Consider the following 14,931-nt stretch of genomic DNA (forward strand, 5'->3'; position numbering starts at 1 on the left):
CCCACGTGGATTCCTAAGTATCCTTCAACACCGTCGCTTCAACTCGCGTTGTCGTTATACTAGGAATGCAGACCTATGGTTCACTCTGCTAGTGGACAAGTGGAGTGTGCAGAGCGGACAGGCGGCTCTCCGGCTCTGAAGGAATCGACGGCAAAACGGGACTCGTGAGAACAGACAGTTCCCCGTCGTGGGGCTGACGGGGACTGCCCGGGCTCACCTTCTGGTCTGAACTGGGCCCTGCCTGGCGGTACACCCCGGAGCCGTAGACGAAAGCCAGACTCAGCTCCTCGGGGAAGTGAGACAGGATCTTGCGGAAGGTCACCCCCGAGCTCTGCAGCGCCTGCAGCGCCATGGGGTCGAGGCTGAGAGGAGACCCTCAGCGCAGCAAGCCGAGGACAACAGGGCGGGGAACAGAAACCGGGTAGGCGGTTTAGGGTGGGAAATGGAAGTTGGAGACCGGCTCGAGTGACGCAAGGCTGAGTGTGGGGTGGGACTGCAAGAACGGGCAAGGATGGGGCGTTGGGCCACGAACATCAGCGGCGGCAAGACACAGCCGGCTTAGACTGGCGTGGGCGGCGCTCGTGCCGGCCGAGCTTCCGTCCCTTGCTACGCCCCACGCACGCACACGCGCTTCCAAGACGCAAGAGGCGGTGCTCGCCTTAGTGTGGGGAACGTGATGGCTCTGCATTGTCCCCTCGTGGTCGGAGGAGTGCTCTACAGGCTGGCAGCCTCGGTTGCGACCTGGACAAATGGGCGGAGCCAAGCGTCATCCGACTCCGCGGCCGTGAGCCTTGATACCCACTGTACTTCTCTCTTCAAACCACGGTTTAAAGAATTACTATAAATCGTGAGCGTATTGAAAGCTTTTAAATGAGGCGACACTCACATAATATAGAACTAGCCGTTCTGAAATGGACAGAGTAGTAGCATTTAGTACCTTCACAATATTGTGCACCCATCATCTCTCTAGTTCCAAAATTGAATTCGAAGATTTAGAAAAACACAAAATTAAAATGATGCCCAGTCCCACCATGTAGAGAATACCACCGTCAAGATTTGGCCGAGACTTCTTCGCGTTAAAGCCCTTTTCAAATACAAGGATGGATATGGGAGTGCGTGGTAAAGGACTGCAGAGACGTTCTCTGATACTTGCATTTAATTTCAAGGGTGGATAAGAGTTTTTGCCCCCTTGCCTTGGGGATTGGTCACACAAAGAGTGGTTCAAATGCAGTTTCTGGAGGAAACAGGATCCTAGGAGTAGAAAAATCTTAGAGCGCTCCTCTTTTTTTTTGTATGACTAGAGAAACTTGCTGAAGATTACCATTCAGGAGGTGGTTTGACTTCCAGGACAGAAACTTTTTCAGCTACCCTCTCCTTCCTCCCCGATATACATTACCTCTCAAAAATAATAGAGATAGTAATAACTAACATTCAGGTAATGTTGACACATTTTCACATGCACTTCTCACTGACTCCCCTCTAGTGCCCTGTGGCAGGAGGGCCTTGGTTTTACTGATGGCCAAGCTAAGGCTTAGAGAGGTAAAGCCAGGTGCTTAGGATCACATCAGCCGGTGGCAAAACTAGAGCTAAACCCAGGTCTGGCTCCACCTCTGGGATTTTTTTAGAAAATTCTGCTCTGTCCTGGAAGGGTTTTGAGCAGGGACTTACATAATCCACATGTTAGCCTGAATTAGGGGGGACTAATCAGACAGCTGTTATCATAGTTGCCCCGTGAACTGGAAACAGCTAGGCCAAGGTCTTAGAAGCAAGGATGGGATTAAATCAATGGCAAAAATGATTACTTGCACTCACACTCTGGGCCTGCAATGAGATGAAGGGATCTGAGCTGCCTGCTGCCCTGCAAGAACTCGTGGTCTATAGAGGAGAGGAGACAGACCTGCAAATCAGAGTAGAATTTGGGTAATGCAGCCAGGTACCCAGCGCAGTGCGGGAGTGTAATGTCCCTCCAATGGGAACGTCAATCAGTTCTGGGTGTTCGGGAAAGGGACCAGAAGAGGTTTCACAGGGATGGCATTTTGAGCCAGGCCTGGAAGCTGGGTAGGAGTTTATCAGGCAGAAGATAGATGGGAAAGATTCCACCAAGAAAGAAATAATAGGACTCAGTGACAATAATAATAATAATAGGTGTCATTATTAAGCACTTACTATGCCCAGGCACATTTTTACTTCTTTGGGGTTTTTTGTTTTTGTTTTTGTCTGAGACTGAGTCTTGCTCTGTTGCCCAGGTTGGAGTGCAGTGGCATGATCTCAGCTCACTGTGACTCCACCTCCTGGGTTCAAGCAAGCATGCCTGGCTAATGGTTGTATTTTTAGTAGAGATGGGGTTTCACTATGTTGGCCAGGCTGGTCTCGAACTCCTGACCTCTAGTGATTTGCCCACCTCAGCCTCCCAAAGTGCTGGGATTACAGGCGTGAGCCACCCATGCCCAGGCTTTTTATACTTACTTCTTTTCATCACTCCAAAGATCCTGTGAGGCAGGTTCTCTAAGAGGATATTTTTCATATGAGGAAACAGAGGTCCTAAAAGGAGCAGTAAATGTTCCAAAGTCACACAGGGAAGTGGTGAAGTCAGGGTTTGAACCTACAGCTACCTACCTCTAAAGGCCAAAGTCTTTACTACCATGTTTAAGTGTCCTCTACAGTGGCTTGCAGGGTGAGAGAAGGAAATGGGAAGAAAGCTGGAACTCAGGCATCAGCCAAGGGTCAGGAGCAGCAGCAGTAGCCACAGCAACAAGCAGGAGACCAGGGCAAGGGAGCGGAGAGAGGCCATTTGTCTGCATTCCCTGGTATGGGCATGGTCACTTCTGTTGTTTTTACTACAGATCGCTCTTGCCTAGGGTGCTGGAATCAGAGTGCACTCACCGTGGAATTACACTGAAACCTCTCACCCAAAGACAGTGAATAAATCCTGTTACCAGCTTGGAGGGGGCCAGCCCCTCCACACCTGTGGGAGTTTCTCGTCAGCTGGAACGAGAGACTGAGAAAAGAAAGAGACACAGAGACAAAGTATAGAGAAAGAAAAGTGGGCCCAGGGGACTGGTGCTCAGCATACGGAGGACTGCACCGGTCTCTGAGTTCCCTCAGTATTTATTGATTATTATTTCTACCATCTCTGCGAGGGGGATGTGGCAGGACAATAGGGTAATAGTGGGGAGAGGGTCAGCAGGAAAGCTTGTGAACAAAGGTCCTTGAGTCATAAACAAGGTTGAGAAAAGGTGCTGTGCTTTGATATGCATGTACACAAACATCTCGTGCATTAAAGAGCAGTATTGCTGCCAGCATGTCTCACCTCCAGCCCTAAGGTGGTTTTCTCCTATCTCAGTAAATGGAACATACAATCAGGTTTTACACCGAGACATTCCACTGGAGCAGGAGACAGATGCCTTCCTCTTATCTCAACTGCAAGGAGACCTTCCTCTTTTACTAATCCTCCTCAGCACAGACCCTTTATGGTGTCGGGCTGGGGGATGATCAAGTCTTTCCCTTCCCACGAGGCCATATCTCAGACTATCACATAGGGAGAAACCTTGGACAATACATGGCTTTCCTAGGCAGAGGTCCCTGCGGCTTTCCACAGTATATTGTGTCCCTGGGTACTTGAGATTAGAGAGTGGTGATGACTTTTAACAAGCATACTGCCTTCAAGCAGTTGTTTAAAAAAGCACATTCTGCATAGCCCTGAATTCATTAAACCTTGAGTCAACACAGCAAATGTCTCTGCCAGCACAGGGCTGGGGCTAGGGTTACAGATTAACAGCATCTCAAGGCAGAAGAATTTTTCTTAATACAGAACAAAATGGAATCTCTTATGTCTACTTCTTTCTACATAGACACAGTAACAGTCTGATCTCTCTTTCTTTTCTCCACACCAGCTGGTTCCTTTTTTATTTCCTTCCTTCCCTTGGGGAAATAATTAATCTTCATTGGATTTTTTCCTGTTTGCAAAAGTAATCCATGCTCATAAAAATGTAAATATTATGAAATACATAATGTAAACATGTATGAAATACATACATCATGCCCCAGAAAGGTAATCTTTGGCACATATTCCTTCATATATTTTTCTATGAATATATTAACATTAAAAACAATTTTAAGTGGATTCCTAGGATAGATACTATTTTGCAATTTTTTTTTTTGCACTTAGCATATCGGGACAATGTTCTGTGTCAGAATATATAGATTTCCCTCATTCCATGTATTAGTAGCAAATTATTCTAAAATATGGATATGCCATAATTTTGTTTAAAATTTTTTGTTTAAAAGAAAATGTTTAAACACATCCTTCCCTTTCTTTCTTTCTTTCTTTTTCTTTCTTTCTTTCTTTCTTTCTTTCTTTCTTTCTTTCTTTCTTTCTCTTTCTTTCCTTTTCTTTTCTTTCTTCTCCTTCTTTCTTTCCCTCCCTCCCTCTCCCTCTCTCTCTCTCCCTCTCTCTCTCTCTCCTTCCTTCCTTCCCTCCCTCCCCCTTCCTTCCTTCCTCCCTCCCTTCCTTCCTTCCTTGCAACTAAGTCTTGCTCTGTCACCCAGGCTGGAGTACAGTGGCACGATCTAGGCTCACTGCAACCTCCACCATCCAGGTCCAAGTGATTCTCCTGCCTCAGCCTCCCAAGTAGCTGAGATTACAGGTGCCTGCCACCACACCCGGCTAAGTTTTGGATTTTTAGTAGGGATGGGGTTTTACTATGTTGGCCAGGCTGGTCTCAAACTCCTGACCTCAAGTGATCCGCGCTGTCTCGGCCTCCCAAAGTGCTAGGATTACAGGCATGAGCCACCGCTCCCAGCCTGTTTAAACATTTTATTGTTGATGGATGTAGGGTATTTCTACTTTTCACACCTGCAAACAATGCTATCATGAGCATCCTTGTACATTTTTTGTGCATGAACAAGTATTGCTATAAGATAGATTCCTAGAAGGGGAATTGCTGGGTCAGAATGTCAGCACACTGCTAAATTCCCCTCCAAAAGTTGGTGCCAATTCGCACACCCACCAGCAGAGTTCAGCCCTTGATAGAAATAAAGATTCTGCAATGTTTCTCCATTTGTCTCCCTTCCAGGCGTTCACACCCAATTATCAGCAATTTTCATGTTCACAAACAGTTTTCTTCCTGCAATGCAAAACCACCAGCTGGAAGGTTCTATCACATTCCTGTTTGCATTTTGCCTTTCCCCAGGAAGAGGCAGAAGCAATGTAGCCAGGAACACATTTGTATTCTTCAGTAGAAATCTCCCTGCTCCTGGCCCTTCATCCACTCTCTTTTAAATTACCATGGCTTGTGAAATTAGAGGCTATTAGGAAGCCCCAGTGTTCTATATAATCGCTTTAGGGTTCTGTTGGAAAGCTTATACCAATGAAATAAACATGTTAGAGAGCCACTTACAAATACAGATAAATGCCTGGTTACTGGAGTGAATATTGGGCCTCATTCTTCTGATTTATCTAGCAGTTGTCTTTGTATTCCTTAATAATGACCTTGTTAGGCTAACTTTCACTAGGAGAAGATTCATCTAATCCGTCTAATCCATTTTTTCAAAAAGCCCTCTTAAAAATTGTCTATAGCTTTAATGCTTTTTTTTTTTTTTCCTAATCAGTGTTTAAGTACAGGAGAGAAGAATGTTTGGGAAAAGAAAAATCCAGGCTCTTTGATGTGGGATTCCTCAGAGCATTAATATATTAATAAGCATTGTGAATCTATAAGAGAGAAGCAGAACATGTAGCATTTTCCAATCTCCCAGACTAGGTTTTCCTCCATCCCCCGCTCCCTCCACCTTCTGTCTCAGTGTCTTCTGGGATTCATATTCTGTGGCATAAATTTAGGAAGTGCTGGTGCCAAGCACCCCCTTGCTGTCCCAGAAACATCTCAGTGTCCCAAACCAATCAAGACTAATTTTCACGGATCTCTTTTGCCTGAAGGCACCAGGGAATCCTATAGCCTAAGAGAGAGATTGAGAAATTTCCCAACACATGAATTATAATTATAACTTGTGGGTGTAAAAAGCCAAGAATTTCTATGCTTTGGACTCTGAGGATGTCTTTGTTCAGACCCAGAACTGACAAAACTCTAGGTACAATCTTCCTAGACTTACTTCCCAGAAAGTGTTTAGAATGACACTTTCCTAACCTCCAGGGTCTGAATATGTAACCCTTTTGGGAAGTCCTAATTAGGGAAAAGGAGTTAGGCTGTTGGGAGCATGGGAAAGCAAAGAGAGAAAGCAGATAAGCTATGAGTCTGCCTTTCTTTGTGGTCCAGGACACGTAGCCCTCCTGTGCCCAACTTATCACCAGACACCTGCAAGTTAGCTCACTGTAACCTTGGTGTTATCAATACTGCACAAAGCCCTTTTCAGTACACAGCAAAGAACCATCCTATAAAATCTCCAGCAAGTCTTTGTTTCCTTGCAGTCAGCTTCTCGCTTGTTGATTCTACCTGTTGCTCCCTTGCAATGTACTTTCAAACTTTCTCTAATAAATCTGCCTTCCTTTACCTACAACTGTCTTGGTAAAGTCTTCTTACCCTCATGCCACCAGCTCAGATAGTTGCCACTTACCCATGAAACCTTTCACCTGGGTGAATTCTTCTCTTTTTGGGGTCCCAAAATATCTTGAGCTTCCTGGACCTGTTAGGAAGTGACATTCTTTACTTACCACAAGTCAGGAACCTTGTAAAGAAACTATGGAGACAAGGTACCAGGCCAATCTTTTGTTTGTTTGTTTGTTTGAGACAGGGCCTCCCTCTGTTGTACAGGCTGAGTGCAGTGGTGATCATAGCTCACTACAGCCTTGAACTCCTAGGCTCAAGCATTTCTCCGCCTCAATCTCTGAAGTAGGTGGGACTAAACATGTTTGCCACCACTCCTGGCTTTTTTTTTTTTTTTTTTTTTTTTTTTTTTTTTTTTTTTGTAGAGACAAGTCTTGCCATGTTGCCCAGGCTGATCTTGAACACTTGACCTCAAGTGATCCTCCCGTTTTGGCCTTTCAAAGTGCTAGGATTACAGGTGTGAGCCATCATGCCTGACCTAGGCCAATCTTTTCAAGGGGCTTTTTATTGACTCTGTAAAGTCAATGTCAATTCCTCAACATAGTCTGGTCATATCTGAAAATAGATCATTCCAGTCAAAGCCTTGGTAACATAACCAGTGTCTCTAATTGTGTCATGTTACAAAAGAAAACAGATTCTTACTGAACTTATATAAATAACTATATTGTCATAAATTAAGAATACTCACAAATAGTTTCTAAATTCCAAATAAACCAGGTAAAGAGAAAGATAACTATTTTAAATTTTGCTGACAAAAGTATACTTTACCCAATTTGTTATAAGCTATGAATAGCTAAAACAAAAAGTTTTTTGACTCTGAAAACAAAATATTAAAAGGATTAGCAATGTTTTTTTAAAAAAGGCTGTGAAAAAATAAGTTTAGTTTTTATTAGTTTAGTTCAATGTAATTAACCTTGTTCTGCTTGATGTTGAGTTAGTAATCTTTATAAACACATCAGCCTTTTAGTTAGAGTCCTGGAAGTTCTTTCCTAGTCTTTTGGTATGACAGCTAAAGTTATCAGAAATCTGCATTTAAAAGTCTGTGGCAGAGCCTTTTCTATGATTTTTTAAAGAGAAGCACATTTTGGACTGTAGCTGATCATAAACCACTTTTTGAGGAGAATCAAAGTAAAACAGTAATTGTGGATAGGAAAGACAACATTCATGGTTAAAGACACAATTGTCAAGGAAATTTGATTGTTTTTGTGGCATATTGCAATTAAGCATAATAATCAGAATTATTCCTGATGACAAATACTAAGACATTTCAGAATTTTAGGAATCTTAAACAACTTTGAAACATGTATTAATAGCACACATATATAAATATAACCCAGAGAAAGTTAAACAGCATTTTTTTTTTTTTTTGAGACAGTGTCTTGCTCTCTCACCCAGGCTAGAGTGCAGTGGCACAATCTTAGCTCACTGCAACCTCTGCCTCCCAGGTGCAAGCAATTCTCCTGACTCAACCTCCCCCCATAGTTTGGATTACAGATGTGCACCACCACACCTGGCTAATTTTTGTATTTTTAGTAGAGATTAGGTTTCAGCATGTTGGTCAGTCTGGTCTCAAACTCCTGACCCCAAGTCATCCACCCACCTCGGCCTCCCAAAATGCTGGGATTACAGCTGTGAGCCACTGTGCCTGGCCACTTGTATGATTTAACATACCAAATAAGCTTAATATGTCTTTCTTGGACTTCCAGAGGCCCTAATATCCAAAAAGTTGGTTTGAGGTCAAAAAGATCGAATTTAGAATTCACTGCTGCAAGGAGGTGGGGCTGGAGATACGCTCTCTAAAAACTCTTAAACAACAGATTTGATGAGCTTCTAGGTTGGCAAACATATCAAGATGCTGGAAGGGTGGTGTGCCAGGAGAGGGCATGTAAGCCTCACATTCCTTTCTCATACATTGCCCTGTGTACCTCTTCATCTTGCTGGTAAGTGTTGTTTCCTTGAGTTCTGTGAGATGTTATTGCAAAATATTAAGCTGGAGGAGAGGGTCATGGTAGCCTTTGATTTGTAGCCAAATTAGACAGAAAAGTGGATAACCTGGAGACCCACTATTTGCAATTGGCATCTAAAGTTGGGGAGGTGCAGTTTTGTGAGACTGAGCCCTTAACCTGAGGGGTCTGTGCTAACTCCAAGTAGTTAGCATCAGAATTGAATTAAATTGTAGAATACTCAGCTAGTGTATGGAGAATTGGAGAATTGTTGGTTGGCATTGGAAAACACCCTAGACACCTCTCTGTTAGTAGCTTCTATTTATGAAACACTGAAGTCCTATGAGAGAAGTACCATTATTGTAATATCATTTTTGCTTTTAAATTATGTAGCAAGATAGACTTTCTGTTGATGTATATAGTTCTGTGAATTTTAATACATGTAGATTCATGTGAATACCACTACAATCAGGGTATAAAAGAATTCCTTCACCCCCCTTCCCCCAAACCTCCCTGTGTTATCCTTTTGTAGTCCCATCCTCCCTCCCATGCCCCAACCCCAGGCAACCGTTGATCTTGTCACTATAGTTCTGTCCTTTGTGGAATGTCATAGAATATGTAACCTTTTGAGTCTGGCTTTTGTCATTCAACATAACGCTTTTGAGATTTATTTAAGTTGCTGCATGCATCAATAGTTTATTCCTTTTTATTGCTGCATAGTTTTCGATTGGATTGCTGTACCAGTTTGTCTGTCTCTTCACTTGCTGAAGGACATTTGGGTTGTTTCCAATTTTTGGTGGTTACGAATAGGGCCGCTATAAACATTCATGGATTTTATTTGTTTGTTTTGTTTTTTGTTTTTTGAGATAGAGTCTTGCTCTGTTGCCCAGGCTGGAGTGCAGTTTGGCTCACTGCAACCTCTGCCTCCCGAATTCAAGCAATTCTCCTGCCTCAGCCTCCTGAGTAGAGTACCTTGGACGACAGGCATGTGCCACCACACCCGGCTAATTTTTGTACTTTTTTTTTTTTTTTTTAGTAGTAGAGATGGGGTTTCACCATGTTAGCCAGGCTCGTCTCAAACTCCTGACCTCAAGTGATCCGCCCACCTTGGCCTCCCAAAGTGTTGGGATTACAGACGAACCACCATGCCCGGCCAAATAATTTTTATTATTATTTTTTTTCTGATACAGAGTCTCGCTCTGTCGCCCAGGCTGGAGTGTAGTTGCACGATCTCAGCTCTCTGCAACCTCTGCCTCCCAGGTTCAAGCGATTCTCTTGCCTCAGCCTCCTGAGTAGCTGGGATTACAGGCGTGTGCCACCACACCCGGCAAATTTTTGTATTTTTAGTAGAGATGGGGTTTCATCATGTTGGTCAGGCTGGTCTCGAACTCCTGACCTCATGATCTACCCACCTCAGCCTCCCAAAGTGCTGGGATTAAAGGCGTGAGCCTCGTGCCTGGCCACCAGATGATTTTTTAAATAAACATAAGATTTCATTTCTTGAGGGTAAATATCTAGGATTTGGGTGCGGGACCATTTGGCACATATTTAATTTTATAAGAAACCAGCGAACTGCTTTCTGGCATGGCTGACCATTTGGCATTTCCAGCAGCAGTAGCTGAGCATTCTAGTTGCCCTGCAGCCTCCCCAGTATTTGCCTTTGTCAGTTATTTTAGCCATTCTAATAGGTGGAATCTCATGGTGGCTTTAACTTGCATTTCCTTAACAGTTGCTAATGTCGAACATCTTTTCGTGTGCTTATTGGCTGGCTGTATATTCACCTTGGTGAAGTATCTGTTCAAATCTTTTGCTCATTTTGTTGTTGTCAGTCAGGATTGTTTGTTTTCTTGATGTTGAGTTTTGGGAGTTTTTTATTCTTGATACCAATTCTTTGGCAGATATGTTGTTTACAGATACTTTCTCCCACTCTGTAGCCAATATTTTCATTCTCTTGACAATGTCTGTCACAGAGCAAACATGCATTTTTAATTTTCATTAGGTCCAATTTATCAACGGGAGATAAATTTTCCTGCTAATGACCATGCTTTTTGTGTCATCTCTATGCACTCCCTGCCTAACTGTAGATCACAAAAGTTTTTCTCCCATATGTTCTTAAAACTATAATTTTAGGTTTTGCAAACAAACCTATGATCCATTTTGAATTAATTTTTGTATAGGCTGTATAGTTTAGGTTGTAATACAGGTTGTGCAGTTTAGGTTGTAATAGAGGTTGTGCAGTTTAGGTTGTAATAGAAGTTGTGCAGTTTAGGTTGTAATAGAGGCTGTGCAGTTTAGGTTGTAATACAGGCTGTGTAGTTCAGGTTGTAATACAGGCTGTGTAGTTCAGGTTGTAATACAGGCTGTGTAGTTTAGGTTGTAATACAGGCTGTGTAGTTTAGGTTGTAATACAGGCTGTGTAGTTTAGGTTGTAATATAGGTTGTGCAGTTTAGGTTGAGGCTCATTTTTTTTGCAAATGGATAATTTTTTGAAAAGTTTATCATTCTCCATTGAATTGCCTTCATACCTTTGTGAGAAAGCAATTGGTCATATTTTGTGTGGGTGTGTTTCTGGACTCTCTATTCTGTTCCATTGATTTATATTTCTGTCCCCCAACCAGTACTACACCGTCTAGATTAATGGAGATTTATAATGTCTTAAAATTCAGTAGTCTTAAAATTGGTATTGCTTCTATTTTATTATTTTTCAAAATTGTTTTGTATTCGCGTTCCTTTGCCTTTCCCATATTTCATTTTATTTTTAATGATGTTATAATTTTTTATTCATTTTATTTTTTTAGAGATGAGGTCTTGCTCTGTTGCTTAGACTAGAATTCAGAGGTGCGATCGTAGCTCACAGCAATCTCGAATTCCAGGGCTCAAGTGATCCTCTTGCTTCAGCCTCTCCCCCCTCCCTTTAAAAAAAAAAAGAATCAGCTTGTATATATTATCAATAATCCCTCTGGGATTTTTACTGCAATAATGTTAAATCTATAGACAAATATGAAGAGAATTGACTTCTTTACTATATTGGGTCTTCTAATCCATAAAGATGGTATATCAGTCTCTCCATCTATTTATATTTCTTTTGGAGTTGCTTTCTTTTAACACTTTAAATTCCTCACTCCACTTTCTTCTTGTTTGCCTAATTTCTGACAAGATATCAGCTATAGGCCGGGCGCAGTGGCTCACGCCTGTAATCCCTGCACTTTGGCGGATCACGAGGTCAGGAGATCGAGACCATCCTGGCTAACACGGTGAAACCCCGTCTCTACTAAAATACAAAAAATTAGCTGGGCGCAGTGGCGGATGCCTGTAGTCCCAGCTACTCGGGAGGCTGAGGCAGGAGAATGGCGCAAACCCGGGAGGCGGAGCTTGCAGTGAGCCGAGATCGCGCCACTGCACTCCAGCCTGGGCAACAGAGTGCAGACTCTGCCTCAAAAAAAAAAAAAAAAAAAAAAAAAAAAAAAAAAAGATATCAGCTATAATTTTATCCTTGTTCCCCTATAGTTAGGTGTTCTCTCACCCACTCCCCAGCTTCTTTTAAGAGTTTTCTGTCATTGGACTGTTGTCTGTCATTAGTTTGGAAGATTCTCGGCCGTTATTATAATATGTATTATTTTTTGCAGTCAAAACAATTTTTAAAGAAACGTACTATAAACAAGTCATTGTCTGCCCAGCTGTGTTCAAACCATTACACAAATTTTTTGTTTTTCTACCATTCACAGTGACCTACTGATAGAGAATACTTCACTCACTGTCCCAATCCTCCAGCCTCCGCCTTGACCCAAACTTCCTATTGAAGGTAGGAAAGACTCAGCTTTCCAGAAGCAGAGCCCACTTTCCAACCTCCCGGAACAGGTGCTAGTTGTTGTCTTGGGAGAAATCTTGTGTAATGAATATTTCATTTTGAAACCATAGTGAATCATATTTGATAGCTCTCTTTTTTTATTTTTCTCAATGAGTTTCAGATGCTATTCTATGATAGATTCACAGGTCTGTTTTTAAGCAGTAAGTTTTGAGTGGAAATCTTCTATATTGTCTGAATTGTACCTACTTCCCATAGGAATAATACTTTTTCTGCCTTACTATAGCCAATTGAGAATTTAGGCTCTAAATGTAAGATAATAGCTCTGTTTCACATTTATTGTCTGTCTGTTTTTGATGAAGCTGTGGTATGAACAATTAAAAGATGGTAATTTGGGGAAAAATATAGAGGTTTTTTTTTTCCTAAATTACAAGTGGGAAAATTGAGTGAGAGAAGTGATTTTTTTCTAATTTTACCTAACAGTTCAGTACAAGTTGAGGTATATCAATATGAAAACGTATTAAGTTTTTGTGCTTTTAATTTTTAGGTTCGCCAGTGATGGATAAGTTGTCATCTATTAGATTGGAGGATTTACCTGTGACAATAAGTTCATTCTTCATTCCCATCACACCTAGATAAAGGGACTTAAATTAATAAATCCCAATTGCTCTTCTCTGTCCCCTGACTAACCGAGAATACTGACTAACCCAGATAGCATTCAGCGAAGAGAATGGAGCTATTCAACAGATTCATTACTCTATATAAGCTGCTATAAGTTACATTTAACTCTTTCTGTGTAGTACCTCACAGAATTGTGAAATTTTGGGTCTGACATTCTATGACATTGCATTAGCTATTCTAATCAACGCTATTTTTCAGAATGTCTTGTCCAACGTTTAAAATTTTTTCTTCCTCAGTCTTTCAGGAGATTGTCATGGCTGAAAGACTGGACTGTACCTACCCACTAGGAATGAACAGAAAACCATAGCTAATATTTACTTTCTGCAGGTAATTTCTGAGCTTCGGGAGAAGTTGGATCTGCAACATTGTGTTTTGCCATCACGGTTGCAGGCTTCCCAAGTAAAGTTGAAAAGTAAAGGACGAGCAAGGTAAAGAGCTCATGGATAATTGCCACCTTTTTCTCACACAGGATGTCACAATTTTCTGACATCCCAAAGTCAGAGTTAGAGCTTAATACTTACAACTACAAATAATGGTACTATTATGACATTTACATCTAGTATTGTACAGTGTTTCAAATTACATATATGTGTGTGAGTATGTATGTGTTTATATGTTTTCTTAGCCATTCAGATCAATCCCAGACAGACTACAGTGCAAGTTTATTAGCCATCTTATATGTGAGGTTGTCATTTCCTCCAGGGGTACATGGCTACTAAGCAGGAACTCAGATCTTGTAAGTTCTTTTCTGGTAGGTAAGAGTAATTTTTTTTCCTCTCTGCTACTTGTAGTTCCTCAGGAAATCAAGAAAGCAGCATCAGAGCTGTGTTATTCTCCTCTTTGATGTAATAAAGTCAGCTATTAGATATGAGAAAACCATTTCAGAAGCCTGGATTAAGGTGGGATCTTTGGAACTTTGATTATCAAGGAGGAAATGAGTGGCAATTAGTGACAGATGTATAACTGAGGTAGATTGAAATAAAAATCTCAAAAGTCATTCAAGTGGAAATGATAGCTGATGGTTGCCATATGGACACATTGGCTCTTGGATGATATAACAGGGCATGCTGAGTAAGGTGAAACGTGTTTCACTGATGTGTCGTAATGTTTTTGTGACTGTCTCTTGTTTTTTCAGGCAATTGAAAACACTGCCTCAGTGTCTGAACACAAGGTAATGTTCATGTACTATGCATTTTCAGTATTGCAGATGTAAAAGTAATGACGTTGGCTAGCTTGCCTTCCCGCTTTCTTTCTTTCCCCTCCTTCCAGTCACTCTTTTCTTCTCTTCTCTAGTTGCTCTAATAAACATTAGCTGTCTGGGGAAGATAATCTGAGGGGGCGACTGGCCAGATATCCTGCCCCTACTCACTCTGGCTATAAAATAAGTCTACAGTATCCATAAGGGGAAATACTAACAGTGTAACCAAGCATATCAAGATGCAGTCAAAGAAGCCAAGTCCCCACTGATGAGATGAAGAAAATAACCACCTGAGTCTCAGGTCCCTGTATCTGCCTAATTGCCCTTCCTTCCACCCAGCACCACTGTCAAGATAATGGCATTCCATGTTTTATTTTACTTTGCCCATGTAGACCTGACTGGAGTAAATCAGTCTGTCCTCTGTCAAGGCAGTGGTACTGGATCTTATGTCTCTATTAATTCTAGAAATATCTTCCATCAAAAAGCCTGATGATTGGCCGGGCACAGTGGCTCATGCCTATAATCCCAGCATTTTGGGAGGCTGAGGCAGGCGGATTGTCTGAGGTCAGGAGTTTGAGACCAGCCTGGCCAATGTAGCAAAAACCCGTCTCTACTAAAAATACAAAAAAAAAAAAAAAAAAAAAAAAAAAAAAAAGCCTGGCCTAGTGGCATGCACCACTGCACTCCAGCCTGGGCGACAGTGCAAGACTCCATCTCAAAAAATAAAAAGCCAGATGATTGAGTACC

General features: G+C 41.9%; 2 protein-coding genes and 1 pseudogene across 3 annotated transcripts in view; 2 read left to right on the forward strand and 1 right to left on the reverse strand.

The window, feature by feature from the left end:
* The window catches only part of TAMM41 (TAM41 mitochondrial translocator assembly and maintenance homolog), a 59,230-nt gene extending 58,596 nt beyond the window's left edge, over positions 1–634 (reverse strand). For both annotated transcript variants that reach the window (XM_050781493.1, XM_050781491.1), the window contains exon 1: positions 218–634. In XM_050781493.1, the coding sequence (XP_050637450.1) occupies positions 218–352 (135 nt within the window). In that variant the 5' untranslated portion in view covers positions 353–634. The remainder of the gene's footprint in view (positions 1–217) is intronic.
* The window catches only part of TSEN2 (tRNA splicing endonuclease subunit 2), a 728,632-nt gene that overhangs the window by 65,752 nt on the left and 647,949 nt on the right, over positions 1–14,931 (forward strand). The window lies entirely within an intron of this gene.
* LOC126949002 (Fanconi anemia group D2 protein-like) overlaps positions 351–14,931 on the forward strand; it is a 41,034-nt pseudogene continuing 26,453 nt past the window's right edge.

This window comes from Macaca thibetana, chromosome 2 (assembly GCF_024542745.1).
Source record: "Macaca thibetana thibetana isolate TM-01 chromosome 2, ASM2454274v1, whole genome shotgun sequence".
Lineage (NCBI taxonomy): Eukaryota > Metazoa > Chordata > Mammalia > Primates > Cercopithecidae > Macaca > Macaca thibetana.